The sequence below is a fragment of the Neoarius graeffei genome, chromosome 7 (genome assembly GCF_027579695.1).
Source record: "Neoarius graeffei isolate fNeoGra1 chromosome 7, fNeoGra1.pri, whole genome shotgun sequence".
Lineage (NCBI taxonomy): Eukaryota > Metazoa > Chordata > Actinopteri > Siluriformes > Ariidae > Neoarius > Neoarius graeffei.
This window is the reverse complement of record NC_083575.1, coordinates 80,632,870-80,656,130: the sequence shown is the minus strand read 5'-3', so window position 1 is coordinate 80,656,130 and position 23,261 is coordinate 80,632,870. Positions and strand designations below refer to the sequence as shown.

Here is a 23,261-nt window from a genome sequence, read left to right as displayed (position 1 = left end):
CAGGTTTTCCATTTTTCTCGCCTCTGGTTCACGGTGAAGGGCTTCAGCGATTTTAACCGTACCCTCCTATTCTCTGACTCATACCCTTTTATTCCCCCAAACTTTGAGACCACTGTGTTTGCGCAAGGCATTGTGGGATACAAATTTGAAACAGGAGAGAACAATGGCGGATGTGAGTGTGCGAATGAAATGTGAAAGACTGACTACAGTAACAGAAAGCGAGAAGAAAAGACGCTGTATTGTGAAGGAAAGGAAACGCAGGACCAAACTAATAAATATCGGCGGTCAGCGAGCACCTCGGTGTGATCAGCTGTTCGTTTAGCGACAGAATGATGTAGCTGTCGGTGCACGGTCAAAGGTAAACCTGTAGATGGCAGTAATGCAACACTGTGGATGCCAGCTGCTGTAAAACCCAAAAGATGAAGAAGACGACAACAACTCAGGTAAACCTGCGCATGCACAATACATGGACTTCCTCTGTCTGCTTGACTGTGCGATCGACGTGAGCGATTTCATGCACATTATATTTACTCAGGAATCCCCTCAAATTAAATAACTTCCCAACCACAGAATGGCCTGTTTTTTTTAAAGTATTACAAAAATAAACATATCACAATGACCAAATTTCAGAGGGAACTAAATTTCACCAGTTTTATGAAATCGAAAGGCCGTCTACTTTTAAGCTAAATCTAGGTTTTATGGCTTTAGTATCAATGAGACAGCATATAGAAAAGGCATTAACCCTTTGGGGTCGAGAGCTTCACCGGCAAAGCTCGATAGGTTTAGAATGAGTAGGTCATGTATTTGGAATATCTTCGTGAGTTTTTCATCATACAAGCATGATAAACATATTGACAGAAACTTTATATTTTACACTTTCCTATGTACCCATTGCCAAATAATATAGTTTTTAAATGACCTAAATTAGAAGAAACATAAAACTTGTCACCTTACTCAGTCACACTGGAGTCGGAGCGCTGAGCGCACACTTACACATTCATAAAAGACTATTCACATGGTAACGGAATGATAATCACTCGTTCAGTTTCAATTGGTTTCTCTTTTGTGGTGGGAACGCCCACTGTAAACAGGATAAAATCCGTCAGACATAGTTTGGGCTATTTGGAGGTAAAACTGGTGGCACGCGGATTTTATGCGCTTCGGATGATTCAGAACAGCGATTCAGTTCATGATTCCTTTCATGATTCAGGACAGTGATCTAATTCAATCTTGAGAACCGCGATGTGGTGGCTTTTTATCTCATTATCTCTAGCCGCTTTATCCTGTTCTACAGGGTTGCAGGCAAGCTGGAGCCTATCCCAGCTGACTACGGGCAAAAGGCGGGGTACACCCTGGACAAGTCGCCAGATCATCACAGGGCTGACACAGACAACCATTCACACTCACACCTACAGTCAATTTAGAGTCACCAGTTAACCTAACCTGCATGTCTTTGGACTGTGGGGGAAACCGGAGCACCCGGAGGAAACCCACACGGACATGGGGAGAACATGCAAACTCCACACAGAAAGGCCCTCACCGGCCACGGGGCTCGAACCCGGACTTTCTTGCTGTGAGGCGACAGCGCTATATATAACACTTTGACTCAATCCAGCCAAACATCAACTCGAGTAAGTGTAAATGTTTCTTTTACTTCTTATGAACTTATCGGTTGATATGCATGTGCTGTAGTGCATACACAGGAAAAATGACTGAGCAATTCTTCCAGAGTTAAAAGTATTTTAAATAGTTAATTTTGCTCGATTTTGAGTTTAGAGAGTAAAATTTGGAGTTGGAGTAAAATTACAGAGTAATTGTGTAACAGAGTTGGTTGTGGCTCTGAACTGAGTAAAATAGTACAAGAGTTAACTTCAAGACACACTGAATAGATTCAAATACCAAAATAAAGTCAAATACCAGATAAATGAAGGTGTTGTAAAAGTCAGTTTTAGAACGGTGTTGGAATGTGTGAAAAAAACATGACCTTACCCATTGGGACTTGACCTGATGGGATTAAGAGTTGGGAGGGTTTTCACTCTTCTCATTGGAATGGAATTTTTTACTCTTCTCATTGAATACCCCTCCCACGGCCAACCCTTTATCCCAAAACAACAATAGGACATTACATTTTTTGATGGCCAGTTAATTGTCCAAATCAATGGAGCAGATTGAAGTTTGTGCTTGATCCATTCCTAAGACTGAACAGAATCACCTCAAGTGATCAAAATGGTTCAACACAATGGGTAAGGTCATGTTTTTCCCCCCACACATTCCAACACCGATCTAAAACTGCTTTTTACAACATCTTCATTTATCTGTTTTTTTAAGTACAAACATGACATACATACTACAGAGATATTATTGTATCTGAACTTGTGCTGAATACAAAAAAAAAAAGTCATATGACTTTGAAAATACTGCTTACTGCCAAAATCATTAGCGTGCCAGAAAAAAAAACCCTGGGGTCGAAGGGTTAACACTTTATTTAAAAGTATAATGGATGTGAATTGTCAATGAAGTTGTCAGTAAGCATATAATAAAAATATAACCTTCTCTAGAGGCATGAGTTCTTGTTTCAGAAGGTCCAGTTTCTGCCGTAGCTGCCTTTCCTTAATCAGCTGATGCTCAGGCAGGTTCAGCGCTGTGTGTAACTTGTGCACTATGTCCTTTATATCTGCTACGCTTGTCACAGCCTCGCCTGGCATTGTTTCTACACACAGACACACAAAGCAGAATTAAACTTAAACTTCATACCTGGTTTAAGATGCATAGCTGGTAAGGGTATTCCATAACAGGCAATTCATTAAAATTTAAAACTGCTAAATTATCTATCCTTCTATCCAAATTTTCTCCAGTGTTAGTGTAGTGAATCCCTGATGTGGGTGGAATACTGAAACGCGGCAGGCGGGAAATGATGTTCACATGGACTTTTATTTTTGCTTTCACACTTGCTTTTCAGCTTTACTGTTCTCATTCAATTGGCTCACACACAGACATACACACACAGGTGCTCGGGTTGGGAGAGACCTTCTCTCATCACTCTCTCCCTCCTTTCTTCACTGCAAAACAAACATTAATCGATGACAGGTGTACTGACTTTGCCACTCACCTTCCCTGGCCCCGCCCTCCATTCCCAAACCGACGCTTGGTCATGTCCCCGCTGCCACAGTTAGCCTTTGCTAGTTCCAACAGCTTCATTAGTCCCCGCTTGAGAGCTATTGAAAATCGTTTGCTTGAGAGTCGAGTAGTTTTCATCACTAAATGTGCCCAAGAACCATTTACATTCATATAAAGAGGCCATCTGACCAAATATAGCCCTCCTTTAATAGAATATCAACATCTGTACCTCATCTTGAAACTATTAACAATCAAACAAACTACATTACCCAACATCCTCTGCTAACTCAGTGGGTCAGAAGTGGTTCTAAAAATCTGGCCCAAGTTTCTCCAAAAGCATTGCAGCACAAATACGATCATTAATTAGTAAAGCGAGCAGCACAATGAATGCTCTCTCTCCTAGTTGAGACACTCTTTGCATTAAGAGACTTTTGGGAAACCCACTGTTACATTCTCCCACACCTGAAGGCTCTCTCAATATTTGCGAAGTCTTGCTCCAAGTTCCAGTGTGATATTATTACATCTCATTGTACACGGGGTCTTCTATTTTTATCCCCATTTGTTGATCACCTGACCTTCTTCCTTTTTATACTGTAAGTCTTTGATTCGTCGTCCTTGTCACTGCCAAACCCAATCCAGGTTTGGTTGATGGCCAGAATTTCAGCAGTAGGGTGGCCGGTTCCTTTCTGCACTCCCACATTCAATTTAGAGTCACCAATTAGCCTAACCTGCATATCTTTGGACTGTGGGGGAAACTGGAGCACCTGGAGGAAACCCACATAGACACAGGGAGAACATGAACATGCAAACTCCACACAGAAAGACCACTGCCAGCCCTGGGCTCAAACCCAGGACCTTCTTGCTGTAAGGCGACAGTGCTAACCACTACACCACTGAATCTGCACCTGCCATCTCCTCTCTGTGCCTGTTTACTCATTCATTGTGTTTGTTTACCCACTGTAAACTGATGCATGCAAGTACAGAAAGCCAACCAGAGTGCAACCTTCAAGATGCTGAAGCTCGTGGCCAGAAAATATATTTTGGCCCTTGGGATGTATACCTGTTGGTGCTGCTTGGACGTTGTAGACGACTCCGTTGATGCACAGCTGGAAGTCCTTGCTGAGAAGAGTGTACATGGATGTAGTGGAGGCAAGTTTCACACCATCTGTTTACAAAAGTACACATTTCAAACCATACAAGTTCACTGATGTACTGGATACAGGTCATTTCATCCAATGACCATTGACCATTTCGTCCAATAGTTAAGACATTTCGTCCAAAGCCTTTTTCATATGCACCATCAATTATTTTATAGTTCGGGTATTTGTTTATTTGAAAAAAAGAGGAATTCTTGATGGAATTTGACCAAAGCAAAACACACTTTTGCAGCATGCAATTTAACCAAACACCACTCGCCAAATGAGAGTTGTGAAATCTAATGGCGAGTAAAGATCACCCCAGACTTGCCTTTCTAGGCAAGTATGGTCAAAACAATGGGTTCCTACCTAGTATTCATGTAAAATCCAAGAAATATTCGACAAAAACTCCTTCCTCACGCATGTTGGGGGCCGCCATTGCAAAATGAAAACGAAACCCGAAATGACAGGAATCAGCAAGCGTTAACTTCCGGCGCGTTTGGCTGGGGCTGCTTGTTGGGAGAGAGTGTTTTTATTAGACCAAATTACATAGAAAATCTATACTCGCACATGCCAGATATCCTTTTGTGGGGCCCTGACTATTATGTGAGTGTCAGTCCTGCATGCTTTGGCGCACGCACCTGAGGGACTCTCGGGTGTGCTCTGTACTGCGCGTGCGCCGAGCGGACTCTCTCGCACACACACACACACACACACGCTGTTAATGAGGCTCACCTGCACATGATCAAGAGGCATCAGTGTGCAAAATGTTTTCATCTCATCTCCTGTAGCCGCTTTATCCTTCTACAGGGTCGCAGGCAAGCTGGAGCCTATCCCAGCTGACTACGGGCGAAAGGCGGGGTACACCCTGGACAAGTCGCCAGGTCATCACAGGGCTGACACATATGGCCCTTTTCCACTACCCTTTTTCAGCTCACTTCAGCTCGCTTCAGCTCACTTCGGCCCGACACGGCTCGCGTTTCGACTACCAAAAACCAGCACGACTCAGCTCGTTTCAGCCCTGCTTAGCCCCTAAAACTCGCACCGTTTTGGGGTAGGGCTGAAGCGAGCCAAACCGTGCTGACTGAGGCTGGGGGCGTGAGCAGACACTCCCCTGTGCACTGATTGGTGAGGAGGAGTGTCCTCACATGCCCACACACGCCCCGCGAGCGCGCTGGGATCTGTAAACACCGCAAACCCGGAAGAAGAATAATTACGAGAATTTCTGAAGCCTTATGCGCCTCGCCTCATCTATACGCTCTTGCCAGTATCTGTCCGCGTTGTCGGTGACAACAAGCCACAGCACCAAGACCAGCAACACTAACGACTCCATGTCCTCCATGTTTATTGTTTACTATTCGGGTCGTGAGACTACCGCTTAAAAGCTCACTGAATCAGTGACATACAGAGCATCGTGGACGAGTTCGCGGAGCGCAAGGCTCGCCGTATGCCCTTCAAATAATGCGCGCAGTAGGCTATTGATGTTTTATTATGAGCCATGTACAGTATGTCGCCGAATGTTTTTTTGTTTCTGAGTTACATGCTCGTTTGAAGGACTTAATGTACAAAATAACATAGTTGCACCCCGTAGTGTTGAAATTGGTAAACACAGTGCATTCAGTGAGGTTTGCACCGCCCTCCTTTTATTTCTGACTCTTCCTGTCACCACTCTGAGCGCTCATTCGTATGCCCTTCAAATAATGTGCGCAGTATAGGCTATTGATGTTTTATTATGAGCCATGTACAGTATCCTAATGTTTTTTGTTTCTGAGTTACATGTTCGTTTGAAGGACTTGATGTACTAAATAACATAGTTGCACCCGGTAGTGTTGAAATTGGTAAACACCGCAGTTGCGGACATTTTGTAGCCTAAAATGATGTTATGATAAGCTTTAATAAAGGGCCCGGTCATTTGCCCCGCCCCCGGCCCGGCTCTGACTTGTTCCGCCACTGTCACTGATGTCACTGTTTGCGCTGCTTAACGACATCACATGACGTCCACCCACTTTCGCTAACTCCACCCAATGTGTCCACCCACTTCCAGCCAGCACGGTTCAGCGCGGTTGTAGTCGAAATGCAACTCCAACAGCCCCGCTCAGCCCGACTCAGCTCGACTCGGCACGGCTCAGCCGCGTTTGTAGTGGAAAAGCGGCAATAGACACAGACAACCATTCACACTCACATTCACACCTACGGTCAATTTAGAGTCACCAGTTAACCTAACCTGCATGTCTTTGGACTGTGGGGGAAACCGGAGCACCCGGAGGAAACCCACGCGGACACGGGGAGAACATGCAAACTCCGCACAGAAAGGCCCTCGCCGGCCACGGGGCTTGAACCCGGACCTTCTTGCTGTGAGGCGACAGCGCTAACCACTACACCACCGTGCCGCCCCTGCAAATTGTTTTATTTCCAAAATTTTATGTTTTGTTTATATCTCAAGTTTGTTGCACACATTGCCACCACATATAAAATAATTGATAGTGCATATGAAAAAGGCTTTGGATAAAATGTCTTTGAATGTAATGTCTCAACTTTTGGACGAAATGGCATTGGATGAAGTGTCCTGATCCCTTTTAAGACCAACAAACCAACACACTTTCTAATACACTAACAGCTGAGAGGAGAATGATGAGTTGTGTTCAGCTTTGGATGATATACACTCACTAATTACACACCTTTTTTAATTACAAAGCTCTTCTTATGATTTCTTCTGCTTCAAATTTCTCTCATTCCCCATTTTGCTTTTATATGTTTATAGTTCATGTAAGAGGGCTAACAACATTATCAAGGACTCAACACACCCACGTCATAAACTGTTTGTCCTTTTCCCATTGGGCAAAAGATACAGGACCATCAGAACACGCACAAGTAGATTGAGGAACAGATTCTTCTCCAGAACTGTAGCCTCCATTACCCCCACACACACACACACACACACTCACAAGTTGCTGCTGCTAACGCACTGATCACTTTACTGTACATTCAGGACTTTATTGCTGCTCTTTTCTCTGAGTGCTACCAAACTAAGTTTAGTTGTATAACTACAATGACAAAGTCTTATCTTATAAACCATATTTGTATAATTTCCTGTTTTTATTTATTTATTTATTTATTTATATCCCACAGCAGCTCTGACAGTAGTTTTTTTTGGTTGTAATTTAAATCACAGGTTGATATAAATGTGCTTGGTCCAGTACACCACTGTTTCTAAACTAGCAACAGAAACTAGGCATATAACGATACATCATGTGACAATAAACCGCGATACAAATTTATGAGGTTTCGAATCAATAAAATTTAAAAAATGAATCATGTTTATTATCAGGCTGCATAATCTCTTAGCTTTTCCTAATTTAACTGTGTTATTTAGACAGCAAAGGATGCAATAATGTACAATAGCAGGAATGAACATTACTACTTCTTCTTAGGCGGAAGTAACACAGCGCTAAAGCTGCGAAAACACACAAAATGCATTTAAATTGGGAAAGGAGTTGTGTGATGACTGTACAAATAGATTTAACAAGAAATCAGAGCCCTCTTTTTACAGACTGTGGAAAGCTAAATAAAAGAGAAGCAAATAGGAGGTAATGTTCATTAAAGTTTATAAAGAAAATGTCTGTTATTAACTTTTTCGGCGGCACGGTGGTGTAGTGGTTAGCGCTGTCACCTCACAGCAAGAAGGTCCTGGGTTTGAGCCCCGGGGCCGGCGAGGGCCTTTCTGTGTGGAGTTTGCATGTTGTCCGCGTGGGTTTCCTCCGGGTTCTCCGGTTTCCCCCACAGTCCAAAGACATGCAGGTTAGGTTAACTGGTGACTCTAAGCCCATGTTTACATTAGACCATATCAGCGGATCATCAGATTAACGTTTTTAAAACGATTAGTGTGCACACAGCAACACCAATACACGATTTGTGTGCACATAGCAACGCCAATACACGGATACGCTCGGCTCCGCAGGCATCCTGCGCTCCAAATCACTCCGCCCTGAACAGCGAGTGCCCTCTGGAGGGTGCGCACTCTGGCCCTGCGCAGCTCACAGAGCGCGCGAGTGAAGTGCACAAGCCACGATTCAGGACTGAGCCACTGTGTGTGTGATCCCAGCGCAGATCACTTACTACTTGCAAGTGGAAGGATGGCAAGCCTAAAGACAATCATAACTACACAATGGGCAGTATTTGCATCAGTATTTGCAGTATTTTCATACTTTTATACTCTTTAATGAAAGGTGATACAAGGCGGAAGTCCGCGCCGTTTTTCAGCAGTCGCGTCACATGACCAACGCCAGCGAATCAGGAAGGTGGATGTCACAGTGACGTTGTCCAATGAGACGCCAGCTAGAGCTCAGCACAGCGTATCCGCGTATTCTGAATGTTTACACAGCACCGGAGCTGACACGATCTGGATTGAATACGTGGACGCTGGCGGATTCCCGTTTCCCGGCGTTTCCAGGCGGTTTAATGTAAACGGACAGTGCATCCGCGAAGAAAACGAGACAGATACGGTCTAATGTAAACGTAGCCTCAATTGACCGTAGGTGTGAATGTGAATGGTTGTCTGTGTCTATGTGTTAGCCCTGTGATGACCTGGCGACTTGTCCAGAGTGTACCCCGCCTTTCGCCCGTAGTCAGCTGGGATAGGCTCCAGCTTGCCTGCAACCCTGTAGAAGGATAAAGTGGCTAGAGATAATGAGATGAGATTAACTTTTTCATTTTTAATATAAGGAATATAGGCTATTATTTTTTACTCCAGCCTTTACAAAAATGTAGGTAAATAATTATTGTTGGTTATTATGAAAATGAAGCAAAAGGGATGATGTTCATTCATGTTCATGTAAATTTAACAAAGAATATTTAAGTTGATGAACAGGAAAACAAAATGTTGCATTTTCTTCGGTAGTAAAATTTTCTTCATGTATTTTTTTTAATATCGTGAGAAAAACAAATCCATCCATCTCATTATCTGTAGCTGCTTTATCCTGTTCTACAGGGTCACAGGCAAGCTGGAGCCTATCCCAGCTGACTATGGGTGAGAGGCGGGGTACATCCTGGACAAGTCGCCAGGTCATCACAGGGCTGACACATAGACACAGACAACCATTCACACTCACATTCACACCTACGGTCAATTTAGAGTCACCAGTTAACCTAACCTGCATGTCTTTGGACTGTGGGGGAAACTGGAGCACCCGGAGGAAACCCACGCGGACACGGGGAGAACATGCAAACTCCACACAGAAAGGCTCTCGCCGGCCGCTGGGCTCAAACCCAGGATCTTCTTGCTGTGAGGCGACAGTGCTAACCACTACACCCCTACTGCCCCAGAAAAAGGAATCGTGAACCCAAGATCATGAATCGAATCAAATCATGAATTGTCACATGCCTAATAGAAAGTAGACTTGCATATTTTTTCTTAGGAATGATTTCTTATTACGAGAGAGGAAAAAAAAAAGGCTGGTGAGGGAAGAATCCTTCATAGCTAGTATCACGCAAGTGAGAACTAGAGCTAACTTGTTTTATGGCTGTTTCACAACTTTAAATGTAACTACAAATGAATAAAGGGTCTCATAATGTTCTTTAATAAATGAAAAATTGCAATCATTGGCAAAGTGCTGGAGTCTAATAATGTACTTCATGGTGGTAACAGTAACTCAACATCAGTGTTGTAGTCGAGTCACTAAACCTCGAGTCGGAGTCCAGTCTCGAGTCCACAGTGTTGAAGTCCAAGTCAAAGTCATTAAAGAAAATTTCGAGTCAAGTCCAAGTTGAGTCCACTATTGATCCAAGTCGAGTCCGAGAACCAGACTCCAACTGCACCATTTGATTGTGGTTGTTGCTGCCTTTATGTGAAACTGGCTCTGCTACTGTGTTGGATTAACATTACTGCCCCATTTTAATTCATAGGCTACAGATAAAAAGCTTGCTCATTGCTCAGTAATCCCTGCTAGTAGGGGCATTCTTTCCATGCATTTTAGCACCATTAACGTTAGTTTGTTCCTGAACATGACATATGAACAGGTGAATGTGCATTCCCTTGCACGAAATTAGTATAAAAATTAATCTCATTCATTATCTCTAGCCGCTTTATCCTTCTACAGGGTCGCAGCCAAGCTGGAGCCTATCCCAGCTGACTATGGGCGAAAGGCGGGGTACACCCTGGACAAGTCGCCAGGTCATCACAGGGCTGACACATAGACACAGACAACCATTCACACTCACATTCACACCTACGGTCAATTTAGAGTCACCAGTTAACCTAACCTGCATGTCTTTGGACTGTGGGGGAAACCGGAGCACCCGGAGGAAACCCACGCGGACACGGGGAGAACATGCAAACTCCACACAGAAAGGCTCTCGTCGGCCACGGGGCTTGAACCCGGACCTTCTTGCTGTGAGGCGACAGCGCTAACCACTACACCACCGTGCCCCCATAAAAATTAATGTAGATATAAATATCTTATGCCAAATTATTATGACGTTACAAAAAAGAAAGAAAAAAGTCCGAGTCATCAGTGCTCAAGTCCAAGTCAAGTCAGGCGTCATTAAAATTAGGGCACGAGTCGAATTTGAGTACGACAAGCCTGGTCAACATTCCCCGTGATGAGTTATTTTCTAACGACAGCACCCCCTGGTGTTTTAATTCTTACATTTTTTTATTGCTGATCATATAACCACTTCTTATTAGTCATCTTTTATTATATAAACCTACATTTGAAAACAATTATACAGTGGTGCTTAAAAGTTTGTGAATCCTTTAGAATTTCTATATTTCTACATAAATATGACCTAAAACATCATCAGATTTTCACACAAGTCCTAAAAGTAGATAAAGAGAACCCAATTAAACAAATGAGACAAAAATATTATACTTGGTCATTTATTTAGTGAGGAAAATGATCCAATATTACATATCTGTGAGTGGCAGAAGTATGTGAACCTTTGCTTTCAGTATCTGGTGTGACCCCCTTGTGCAGCAATAACTGCAACTAAACGTTTCCGGTAACTGTTGATCAGTTCTGCACACCGGCTTGGAGGAATTTTAGCCCGTTCCTCCGTACAGAACAGCTTCAACTCTGGGATGTTGGTGGGTTTCCTCACATGTACTGCTCGCTTCAGGTCCTTCCACAACATTTCGATTGGATTAAGGTCAGGACTTTGACTTGGCCATTCCAAAACATTATTCTTCTTTAACCATTCTTTGGTAGAACGACTTGTGTGCTTAGGGTCATTGTCTTGCTGCATGACCCACCTACTCTTGAGATTCAGTTCATGGACAGATGTCCTGACATTTTCCTTTAGAATTTACTGGTATAATTCAGAATTCATTGTTCCATCAACGATGGCAAGCCGTCCTGGCCCAGATGCAGCAAAACAAGCCCAAACCATGATACTACCACCACCATGTTTCACAGATAGGATAAGGTTCTTATGCTGGAATGCAGTGTTTTCCTTTCTCCAAACATAACACTTCTCATTTAAACCAAAAAAGTTCTACTTTGGTCTCATCCATCCACAAAACATTTTTCCAATAGCTTTCTGGCTTGTCCACGTGATCTTTGGCAAACTGCAGATGAGCAGCAATGTTCTTTTTGGAGAGCAGTGGCTTTCTCCTTGCAACCCTGCCATGCACACCATTGTTGTTCAGTGTTCTCCTGATGGTGGACTCATGAACATTAACATTAGCCAATGTGAGAGAGGCCTTCACTTGCTTAGGCCAAGTTTACATTAGACCGTATCTGTCTCGTTTTCTTCGCGGATGCACTGTCCGTTTACATTAAACCGCCTGGAAACACCGGGAAACGGGAATCCGCCAGGGTCCACGTATTCAATCCAGATCGTGTCTGGTCCGGTGCTGTGTAAACATTGAGAATACGCGGATACGCTGTGCTGAGCTCTAGCTGGCGTCGTCATTGGACAACGTCACTGTGACATCCACCTTCCTGATTCGCTGGCGTTGGTCATGTGATGCGACTGCTGAAAAACGGCGCGGACTTCCGCCTTGTATCACCTTTCATTAAAGAGTATAAAAGTATGAAAATACTGCAAACACTGATGCAAATACTGCCCATTGTGTAGTTATGATTGTCTTTAGGCTTGCCATCCTTCCACTTGCAAGTGGTAAGTGATATGCGCTGGGATCACACACACAGCGGCTCAGTCCCGAATCACAGCTTGTGCACTATACTCGCGTGCTCTGTGAGCTGCGCAGGGCCGGAGTGCGCACCCTCCAGAGGGCACTCGCTGTTCAGGGCGGAGTGATTTGGAGCGCAGGATGCCTGCGGAGCCGAGCGTATCCGTGTATTGGTGTTGCTGTGTGCACGCGAATCGTGTATTGGTGTTGCTGTGTGCACACTAATCGTTTTAAAAACGTTAATCTGATGATCCGCTGATATGGTCTAATGTAAACCCCACCTTAGAAGCTACCCCAGAGTCCTTTGTCACCTCGCCGACTATTACACGCCTTGCTCTTGAAGTGATCTTTGTTAGCTGACCACTCCTGGGGAGGGTAACAATGGTCTTGAATTTCCTCCATTTGTACACAATCTGTCTGACTGTGGATTGGTGGAGTCCAAACTCTTTAGAGATGGTTTTGTAACCTTTTCCAGCCTGATGAGCATCAGCAACGCTTTTTCTGAGGTCCTCAGAAATCTCCTTTGTTCTTGCCATGATACACTTCCACAAACATGTGTTGTGAAGATCAGACTTTGATAGATCCCTGTTCTTTAAATAAAACAGGGTGCCCACTCACACCTGACTGTCATCCCATTGATTGAAAACACCTGACTCTAATTTCACCTTCAAATTAACTGCTAATCCTAGAGGTTCACATACTTTTGCCACTCACAGATATGTAATATTGGATCATTTTCCTTAATAAATAAATGACCAAGTATAATATTTTTGTCTCATTTGTTTAACTGGGTTCTCTTTATTTACTTTTAGGACTTGTGTGAAAATCTGATGGTTTTAGGTCATATTTATGCAGAAATATAGAAAATTATAAAGGGTTCACAAACTTTCAAGCACCACTGTACAATCCAGAAATACTTTTACATAGCATATTAATCCAGTATTTTACCTGTGCAATGCATATCCCTAAAGCTTCTGTATTTACGTATCTGAGGATGTGTGTGTACCTGCGGTGAGCACAGAAGCTGTTGAGACTCCTGGATCTTCTCTCTGGATGTCATTAATAAAGTCACTAACAGTTGACAGCATGGGTCTCAAGTAGAACAGACATTTCTCCTGTCTGGAAGGCAGAGGCAGAGCCAGTACTGGGCGGCCATATTTGTACTGCACTGAAAGATCTACGACATAGAGAAGATATCAGAAGTTATCATGTACTGTATACATACACTGAAGAACTTTATAATGATTATGAAAGTTGTCATGTAGAAATAGTACCACTAGATGGTGCTACAGTGCTGCAACAGGCAACTGGAAGGCTCCACGGGCTGAGCTGAAAAGACAGAAAACAAAAACATTATAGATTCAGGGGCAGCACGGTGGTGTCGTGGTTAGCACTGTCGCCTCAGAGGAATAAGGTTCTGGGTTTGAGCCCAGCAGCCTCAGAGGGCCTTTCTGTGTGGAGTTTACATGTTCTCTCCATGTCTGCGTGGGTTTCCTCTGAGTGCTCCGGTTTCCCCCACAGTCCAAAAACATGCAGGTTAGGTTAATTGGTGGCTCTAAATTGACCGTAGGTGTGAATGTGAATGCTTGTTTGTCTCTATGTGTCAGCCCTGTGATGATCTGGACACTTGTCCAGGGTGTATCCTGCCTCTCACCCACAGTCAGCTGGGATAGGCTCCAGCTTATCCATGACCCTGCACAAAATAAGCAGCTACAGATAATGGATGGATGGATTATTGATCCATATCCCACATCCAATACCCCATATTAAGCTATTAGTTTTTCACTACATCCCATTCAGTGTCTCTCTGAATGTTTAGCAATGGAATAAAATTCTGGTCAGAACAATGGTTCCCATAAGCTGGAAACTGCATATTCGGCCCACAGAACTTGACAGTTATAACCCATGAGATAGATGTGCCTCCAGAAAGGTGATTGCTGCGTTAATGTTTAACGACCTCATCCATATCCAGTGAGCTGAAACCAATGATATAGTGAATGCACAGAGTTTATGACAACATCTAAAGGATCTCTCAATGTAGAGAGAAGTATCTGTCCATGAAATATGTTTTAGGTCAAGGAATTCTATGCATATAAATGATCTGGGCATAGATCAGAGCATGGCATAAAATGTGGTAGGTCTAAACCAAACTGAGACACACATTTCCGCTTGTTATTTTCCACCCTCTATTTTGAGAGCTAATCTGTAAAATAAAATACAAGGTGAAAGAAGTAAATTATTAAACACTGCACAATTTAAAAAAGGTAGGAAACGCGATATCAAGTGTTGGATTGGACCAATTAAAGAGAACATTTTGTAGCTGCCTCATAGCTCCAAGAGCTTGGGATACTCTGTGTGCGGTGTTTGACATGATCTGTGTCCGTGGGTTCTCCCATCTCTTCATACCTCCTATTAGCTACTCTAGATCACCCCTAAGTATGAATGAGACCATCAATGATGGTATAGTTCACTCCAGCCCCGTCTAGTCCAGAAAGAACAATCTAAAAGTGGGCCACCTTGTGCAGTTCTACCCTCAACCAGTCCAGCTCAAATATTTGCCAGAAAGAATTCAAAACGGCGAGGAATTGACCGAGAAGAAGCAATTTTTGTTGAACTGCTCATTAAGACTTAATTAGTCCATAACTTCATGAATAATTGTAATGAAGCAAATCTGAGGGGCAGCATGGTGGTGTAGCAGTTAGCACTGTTGCCTCACAGCAAGAAGGTCCTGGATTCGAGCCCAGCGGCTGGCGAGGGCCTTTCTGTGTGGAGTTTGCATGTTCTCCCTGTGTGTGTTTCCTCCGGGTGCTCCGGTTTTCCCCACAGTCCAAAGACTTGCAGGTTAGGTTAATTGGTGGCTCTAAATTGACCGTAGATGTGAATGTGAGTGTGAGTGGTTGTTTGTCTATGTGTCAGCCCTGTGATAACCTGGCAACTTGTCCAGGGTGTACCTCGCCTCTCGCCCATAGTCAGCTGGGATAGGCTCCAGCTTGCCCGTGACCCTGTAGGACAGGATAAGTGGCTACAGATAATGGATGGATGAAGCAGATCTGGGTAGAAGTTATATGCACCCTAGGTACCCCTACCTTCATGCCAGAAAGAATCAAAATCAGTGAAGAATTGAAGGAAAAGAAGCGATTTGTGTGGAAACTGCTCATTAGGGCTTAATTACGCCATATCTTCCTTATAAATTGCAATTATGCAAATTTGGGTAGAAGCCATATGCACCCCAGGTAGACCTACCTTCCTGCCAAAAATAATAAAAATCAGTGAAGAATTGAAGGAGAAGAAGCGATTTTCATGAAATGTGGATGACGCCGGATGGACGATGGACAGCAGACAACACATGATGGCATAAACTCATTACCTCATCCAGCCGATAGGTGATAAGTATGCGATTATATGTGCAGAGTGCCATACAATGGACTGGTGTCCTATCCAGCGGGTATTCCAGCTTCAGAGCCACTGTTCCCAGGATATAAACCAGATCCACCCAAACTAATCTTATTCTTCTGGCCGCTCCCATTAGGGGTCGTCACAGTGGATCTGTTCTGCATATTTGATTTGGCATAGGTTTTACACGATGCCCTTCCTGGTGCAACCCTACCCAATCTATCTGGGTTTGGGACCGGCGCCAAGTACGTACTGGTTTGTACAATCCCAGTGGCTGGATATTTTTCTACATGTCTTTGGAAACTGGAACACCTGGAGGAAACCCACACAGACACGAGAACATCATGCAAACTCCACACAGAAAGGCCCCCAGTGGCTGTGAGGTTCGAACCCAGAACCTTCTTCCTGTGAGGCAACAGTGCTAACCACTGCACCACCGTCTACCCTAACTAGGGCAGAGAATTCTGAAAAACAAGACAGAGCTATCAACTCTAGTTTTAACCCCAATTCTTTGTCCATTTTTTCCTTGCACTGCACACAAATGTCAAATTTCAACATCACAGAACTTACTGATTTATAAAAAAAAAAACAGACAAGCTCGTGCTTAGAAACCTTCACCTTGCATGTTCCAGCTCCAAACAAACATACAGTACACTGCAAGGTACTGGAGAACTTTCAGAGATTTCAACATTGCTAACAAGAAAATACTGTAAAAAATACAGAGAGTAGGTTGGTGGATGAGAGAGATATTTTTTTTCATATGTGCTAAGCAGGAGTAATAAAACAGTCAGGCAAAAGTTAAATGCGACTGTTACTTAAGTAGCTGAATTTTTAACCACTCAAAGAGATCAGAGTCCTGCCTTCTTGTTTTCTGTCTGCTTACAAAACAACAGCTTGTGAGTTCACAGTAGTGCTGATCTCGAGATCGTTCTCAAAACCACTTTTTGAAGATCTCAGTCTCAACCACATTTTTATCCGGTCTTGTCTTGGTCTCAGATAGAGGACTCAGGATTTTATTTCAAGAACGGTCAAGATCACAACTGTAGGGATTTCACTAAACTACCTGTGCATTGCCTGATTTATTTGTTAGCATCGTTACTGTGATTGGATGGAAAATTTCCTGCTTCAAATGCAACCAATAACGTGACTCATTGTTAATTTTAATTTTTTCTTCCGGTTGACGGCTGTCACCCCTCCCCCAACCCCCTTTACACACACTGGTCTGGTCCTGGTCTTGACTCTGTCTCGCTCTGCCTTGGTCTTGGTCTTTATTTGATCTCAACCCCTCAAAGTCTTGGTCATGACTTGGTCTCAGTTTATAGTGGTGCTTGAAAGTTTGTGAACCCTTTAGAATTCTCTGTATTTCTGCATAAATATGACCTAAAACATCATCAGATTTTCACATAAGTCCTAAAAGTAGATAAAGAGAACCCAGTTAAACAAATGAGACAAAATTATACTTGGTCATTTATTTATTGAGGAAAATGATCCAATATTACATATCTGTGAGTGGCAAAAGTATGTGAACCTCTAGGATTAGCAGTTAATTTGAAGGTGAAATTAGAGTCAGGTGTTTTCAGTCAATGGGATGACAATCAGGTGTGAGTGGGCACCCTGTTTTATTTAAAGAACAGGGATCTATCAAAGTCTGATCTTCACAACACATGTTTGTGGAAGTGTATCATGGCACGAACAAAGGAGATTTCTGAGGACCTCAGAAAAAGCGTTGCTGATGCTCATCAGGCTGGAAAAGGTTACAAAACCATCTCTAAAGAGTTTGGACTCCACCAATCCACAGTCAGACAGATTGTGTACAAATGGAGGAAATTCAAGACCATTGTTACCCTCCCCAGGAGTGGTCGACCATGCCAAGAGCAAGGCGTGTAATAGTCAGCGAGGTCAGAAAGGACCCTAGGGTCACTTCTAAGCAACTGAAGGCCTCTCTCACATTGGCTAATGTTAATGTTCATGAGTCTACCATCAGAACACTGAACAACAAAATGGTGTGCATGGCAAGGTTGCAAGGAGAAAGCCACTGCTCTCCAAAAAGAACATTGCTGCTCATCTACAGTTTGCTAAAGATCATGTGGACAAGCCAGAAGGCTACTGGAAAAAATGTTTTGTGAATGGATAAGACCAAAATAGAACATTTTGGTTTAAATGAGAAGCATTAGGTTTGGAGAAAGGAAAACCCTGCATTCCAGCATAATAACCTTATACCATCTGTGAAACATGGTGGTGGTAGTATCATGGTTTGGGCCTGTTTTGCTGCATCTGGGCCAGGACGGCTTGCCATAGTTGACGGAACAATGAATTCTGAATTATACCAGCGAATTCTAAAGGAAAATGTCAGGACATCTGGCCATGAACTGAATCTCAAGAGAAGGTGGGTCATGCAGCAAGACAACGACCTAAGCACACAAGTCGTTCTACCAAGGAATGGTTAAAGAAGAATAAAGTTAGTGTTTTGGAATGGCCAAGTCAAAGTCCTGACCTTAATCCAATCGAAATGTTGTGGAAACCCACCAACATCCCAGAGTTGAAGCTGTTCTGTATGGAGGAATGGGCTAAAATTCCTCCAAGCCGGTGTGCAGGACTGATCAACAGTTACAGGAAACATTTAGTTGCAGTTATTGCTGCACAAGGGGGTCACACCAGATACTGAAAGCAAAAGGTTCACATACTTTTGTCACTCACAGATATGTAATATTGGATCATTTTCCTCAATAAATAAATGACCAAGTATAATATTTCTGTCTAATTTGTTTAACTGGGTTCTCTTTATTTTTAGGACTTGTGTGAAAATCTGATGATGTTTTAGGTCATATTTATGCAAAAATATAGAAAATTCTAAAGGGTTCACAAACTTTCAAGCACCATTGTAGATGATCTTGACTACAATACTAGTTCACAGGTCAAAGTTGACCCAAATAAAGATGGCACAAAGCAAAAGTAAATTCTAGAAACAAAGGCTTGTCTTGAACGCCTAGTGTATTTTCACGTCAGTGAATTGCCCTTTCCACCAAAAAGGTATTTTATTTGTATTTGGTCTGGCCGTTGTTGGATCTCAAAAAGCTTAGGTATCTCGCATATTGCTCAATCAAGGGGTCAAAAATCATAAATGCTACAGTACAACCACAAAATTGGAATTTTTCATACCTTGATTCAGTTGGATAAAGATCATTTTCAAACACCGAGGATAAATCATTTAAAGTGTCTACAATTGTACTTTGATCTTAAACATGCTTCATCCCTCATCTGAGATACGTGATTGTGTTTTTTTGTTGTTGTTGTTGTTTTAAGCTATACAGCCTTTCGATTTCATAAAATCGGTGAAATTTAGTTCCCTCTGAAATTTGGTCTTTGTGATATTTTGTGAGATATTACAGAAATAAACACATATCAGGTCATTCTGTGACTGGGAAGTTATTTAATTTGAGGGGATTAAAGCAAATAATGTGCATGAAATCACTCACTTCGCGCAGTCAAGCAGACAAAGTAAGTCCGTGTGCACATGCGCAGGTTTACCTCCTTCTTTTGGGTTTTACGGCAGCTGGCATCCACAGTGTTGCATTACTGCCATGTACAGGTTTACTTTTGGCTGTGCACTGACCGTTACATCATTCTGTCGCTAAACAAACAGCTGATCACACCGAGATGCTCACTGACCGCTGATATTTATTAGTTTGGTCCTGTGTTTCCTTTCCTTCGCAACATAACATCTTTTCTTCTCACTTTCCGCGACTGTAGTCGGTCTTTCACATTTCATTCACACACTCACGTCCTCCATTTTTCTCTCCTGTTTCAAATTTGTATCCCACAATGCCTTGTGCGAACGGGGAAAGCCCATCATGTGATGCATGACGTAGTATCTTCAATTGGGTCATGGTGAAGCAGGAAAAAATAGTGGAGAATTTAGGGCCACATGGGTCTAAATTTATTAATTGTTCTATTAAAAAAAAAAACTAATAAAAAAAGTGGAAGTCTGCGATTCGAATTCAGTAGCTTTCGGTCCACCAAACAAAAATAATTGGGTGTCGGGGAGAATTCTTTTTATGACCTACACTTGAAAAATTTGAAAGGCAGTATAGCTTTAAATAAGAACACTAGACCTGATCAGAAAATATGAAAAAGAATCATCTTTAGACCTCAAGTCCAGGCACTACCTACTCACTACTACTAGTTTGTAGAGTCAGAACGATTCAGCGTTTCGTATCGTTTTGTTTGATACAAATATCTTCATTCGATACAAATAATAAGGTAGGCTAATCATCATCAAATCCAGCTCGTATTTCTAATAAACACTCCCTGCTCAGAAGATAGAGAACTTTTTCAATCAGGAGAAGTAAAAACATGCTTCTTCCAAGAGCTCCGCTTTCACAAGAGAACCTGGTAAGTTACAACATTGGAACACTGCCAATCCCACAAAACTATATGGTTCATACAGCAGCCTTTCTTCCATGAAATAGTATCAAATTTAATTTTCTGGTTAATCACATTCCTGACAGTGTGAATGAGGAATCTGCTGCAGAGAAGCACAAATCTCAAATTCATGGACAGTTTATATTTCATGATACAGCAGGTACAGAGCAGGAACATCCTGTTGCTGAAGACTGTGTGTTTACATCACTGGGGGTTTGAGAAAAACCAAATAAAGCAAGCAATTCTGACTTCATGGGACTAAACTTGCACTGTTTGGCAACCTGTAATGTATTGAAATAAGCTGACAAATGTGGTTCCTGCCTGCAGGATAGCTGAAGTCATCTATACGGGTAAAAACCTGCTTGGAGCTTGAGCTTTTTTTATTGGTGAAATTTGCTGCGCTGTATTTCCACTCGGAGCAAATTGAGGCTGGAGTGACAAGTCAATAAATGAGTAAAAGAAGCTGAAAGTGATGCAAGGAACCCAATTTCAGTTCATCAGGGAAAAACAAAGCAAAACAAAACCAGAAAGGGGGGGGGGGGGGGGGAGTATAAATGGTTTACAGTCACATTGCATAATTTGTGTGGTGTACAAAAATGACTTAAAGCCAAACAAAACCCAAAAAATAAACTCCTTTATCCTGACAGATGGGCGGCACGGTGGTATAGTGGTTAGCGCTGTCGCCTCACAGCAAGAAGGTCTGGGTTCGAGCCCCGTGGCCGGCGAGGGCCTTTCTGTGCGGAGTTTGCATGTTCTCCCCGTGTCCGCGTGGGTTTCCTCCGTGTGCTCCGGTTTCCCCCAAAGACATGCAGGTTAGGTTAACTGGCGACTCTAAATTGACCGTAGGTGTGAGTGTGAATGGTTGTCTGTGTCTATGTGTCAGCCCTGTGATGACCTGGCGACTTGTCCAGGATGTACCCCACCTCTCGCCCATAGTCAGCTGGGATAGGCTCCAGCTTGCCTGCGACCCTGTAGAAGGATAAAGCGGCTAGAGATAATGAGATGAGATCCTGACAGATAATAATATCCATACAAGACATGTTCGAGTGTTCATTTGTTCATATCTGTACCTGTATACTGTGTCCCTGGGTGCTGCCATCTTACTCTCTGCAAAGTTCAAATATCGCGCTCGGAGTACAAATTACGTGAGAGAATCGGAGATTGTGATGTCACTTACACGCTACAGGACTTCCCGAGGCTGAGATCTAATGGATACATCGCTTCTAAATTGTTGTAAAGAACCCCAAAGATGCCGGAGTGTCAAGCGTTTGGCTGTAAAAAGAAGACCGATCACTGAAGCAGTGAACACACACACATACACGTAAACAGTGAGCACACACACATACCCAGCCTTTGGGAGCCTTTAGCTGCCTATAAACGCTCCATCGCTGGCTACTCACAGTGGCGTTTTTTTGTTTGTTTTTTGTTTTGTTTTTCAAAAAATTAAAAATTTCCTTTGATTTTATGTCTATATTTGTTTGTTTTTATTCACTGAGAAAATCAATCTTTTGAGATGGCAAGAATCATATTGCTATGGCAACGAACATTGTTTACTAGTATCTGTATCAGTACTGTGCAAGCATTGTCCAGCCAGTTAGATTTACACTTTATAAACGTGAAGTCTGTTGATCTGCGGATTTTGTTGCCAATCACATGGTTACAGAAAACTTCTGATTAGACTTTTTGAATGAGAAGCCTGTATTTGTCTCGTATAGATTACAGCACAGTGAAGTTCTTTCTCTGGATTTAACCCATCTGAAGCAGTGAACACACACACACACACACACACACACACACTTTTTGTTTTTTTAGAATTAGAAAGCCTTTATTTGATGGCTCGGTGTTACTAAGTTACAGTGTGCTAGTGAGCCAGTTACATCGCAAGTGGATATCCGGTTTTCAGCACAAATGGCTGCACCCAGGTAAGCCTGTTTTTAGCAATATCATAATGGACAAATTGTTATAAAAGTTTTATTTTTAATAATTTAAATGTGTGGAGGGCATACGGCATTTATTTTTGTGTTTTGTTTGGCTTTAAACAGTTGCCATGTGGAACTAAAATTTTTGAGCAGATGTTTGAATACTGCAGGTTCTTATCTTGTTGCTCACGTGTTAAATGTCTGACACTAAAACGAAGCCAAAAGCCACTGGTTACACTTTCTTCAAGGAGTATGACAGTATTTGTATTTATATGTGTTTAGTGCTCCAAATATCTGTATCTGTAACGGTTTTTACACTTTAAACCAACATGCTAGCACTTTAAGCATGGTCTATCAATTCTGGCTCTGATTATTCTTTAACCTCAGCAATATCACTTAAAAGATTTAATCACCGTTATTATTCTGAATTGTGCCTGCTGGTGATATTTTTTAACAAATTTACGAAATATAAAAGACACAGGGGGTCGCAGGCAAGCTGGAGCCTATCCCAGCTGACTACGGGCGAAAGGCGGGGTACACCCTGGACAAGTCGCCAGGTTATCACAGGGCTGAGACAGAGACAAACACCCATTCACACTCACACCTACGGTCAATTTAGAGACCCCAGTTAGCCGAACCTGCATGTCTTTGGACTGTGGGGGAAACCAGAGCACCCGGAGGAAACCCACGCGGACACGAGGAGAACATGCAAACTCCACACAGAAAGGCCCTCGTCAGCCGCTGGACTCGAACCCAGAACCTTGTTGCTGTGAGGCGACACTGTCTTAACCACTACACCACCACCACTATTATTATTATTATTATCTCATCTCATTATCTCTAGCCGCTTTATCCTGTGCTACAGGGTCGCAGGTAAGCTGGAGCCTATCCCAGCTGACTACGGGTGAAAGGCGGGGTACACCCTGGACAAGTCGCCAGGTCATCACAGGGCTGACACATAGACGCAGACAACCATTCACACTCACATTCACACCTACAGTCAATTTAGAGTCACCAGTTAACCTAACCTGCATGTCTTTGGACTGTGGGGGAAACCGGAGCACCCGGAGGAAACCCACGCGGACACGGGGAGAACATGCAAACGCCGCACAGAAAGGCCCTCGCCGGCCACGGGGCTCAAACCTG

General features: G+C 42.9%; 1 protein-coding gene across 4 annotated transcripts in view; it reads right to left on the bottom strand.

Annotated features, from left to right (window-relative positions):
* Positions 1–23,261, bottom strand: part of LOC132889711 (calcium uniporter protein, mitochondrial-like) — a 53,587-nt gene that overhangs the window by 10,549 nt on the left and 19,777 nt on the right. For 2 of the 4 annotated variants that reach the window (XR_009655086.1, XM_060926480.1), the window contains exons 2-5: positions 13,656–13,710; positions 13,388–13,558; positions 4,121–4,282; positions 2,550–2,710 (exon numbers count right to left, since the gene is read on the bottom strand). Coding sequence is in view for 3 of the 4 variants with exons in the window: in XM_060926480.1 (XP_060782463.1) it covers positions 2,550–2,710; positions 4,121–4,282; positions 13,388–13,558; positions 13,656–13,710 (549 nt within the window). In the remaining variant the exon portion in view is untranslated. The remainder of the gene's footprint in view (positions 1–2,549; positions 2,711–4,120; positions 4,283–13,387; positions 13,559–13,655; positions 13,711–23,261) is intronic. The other 2 variants (XM_060926481.1, XM_060926482.1) reach the window with 2 other exon arrangements.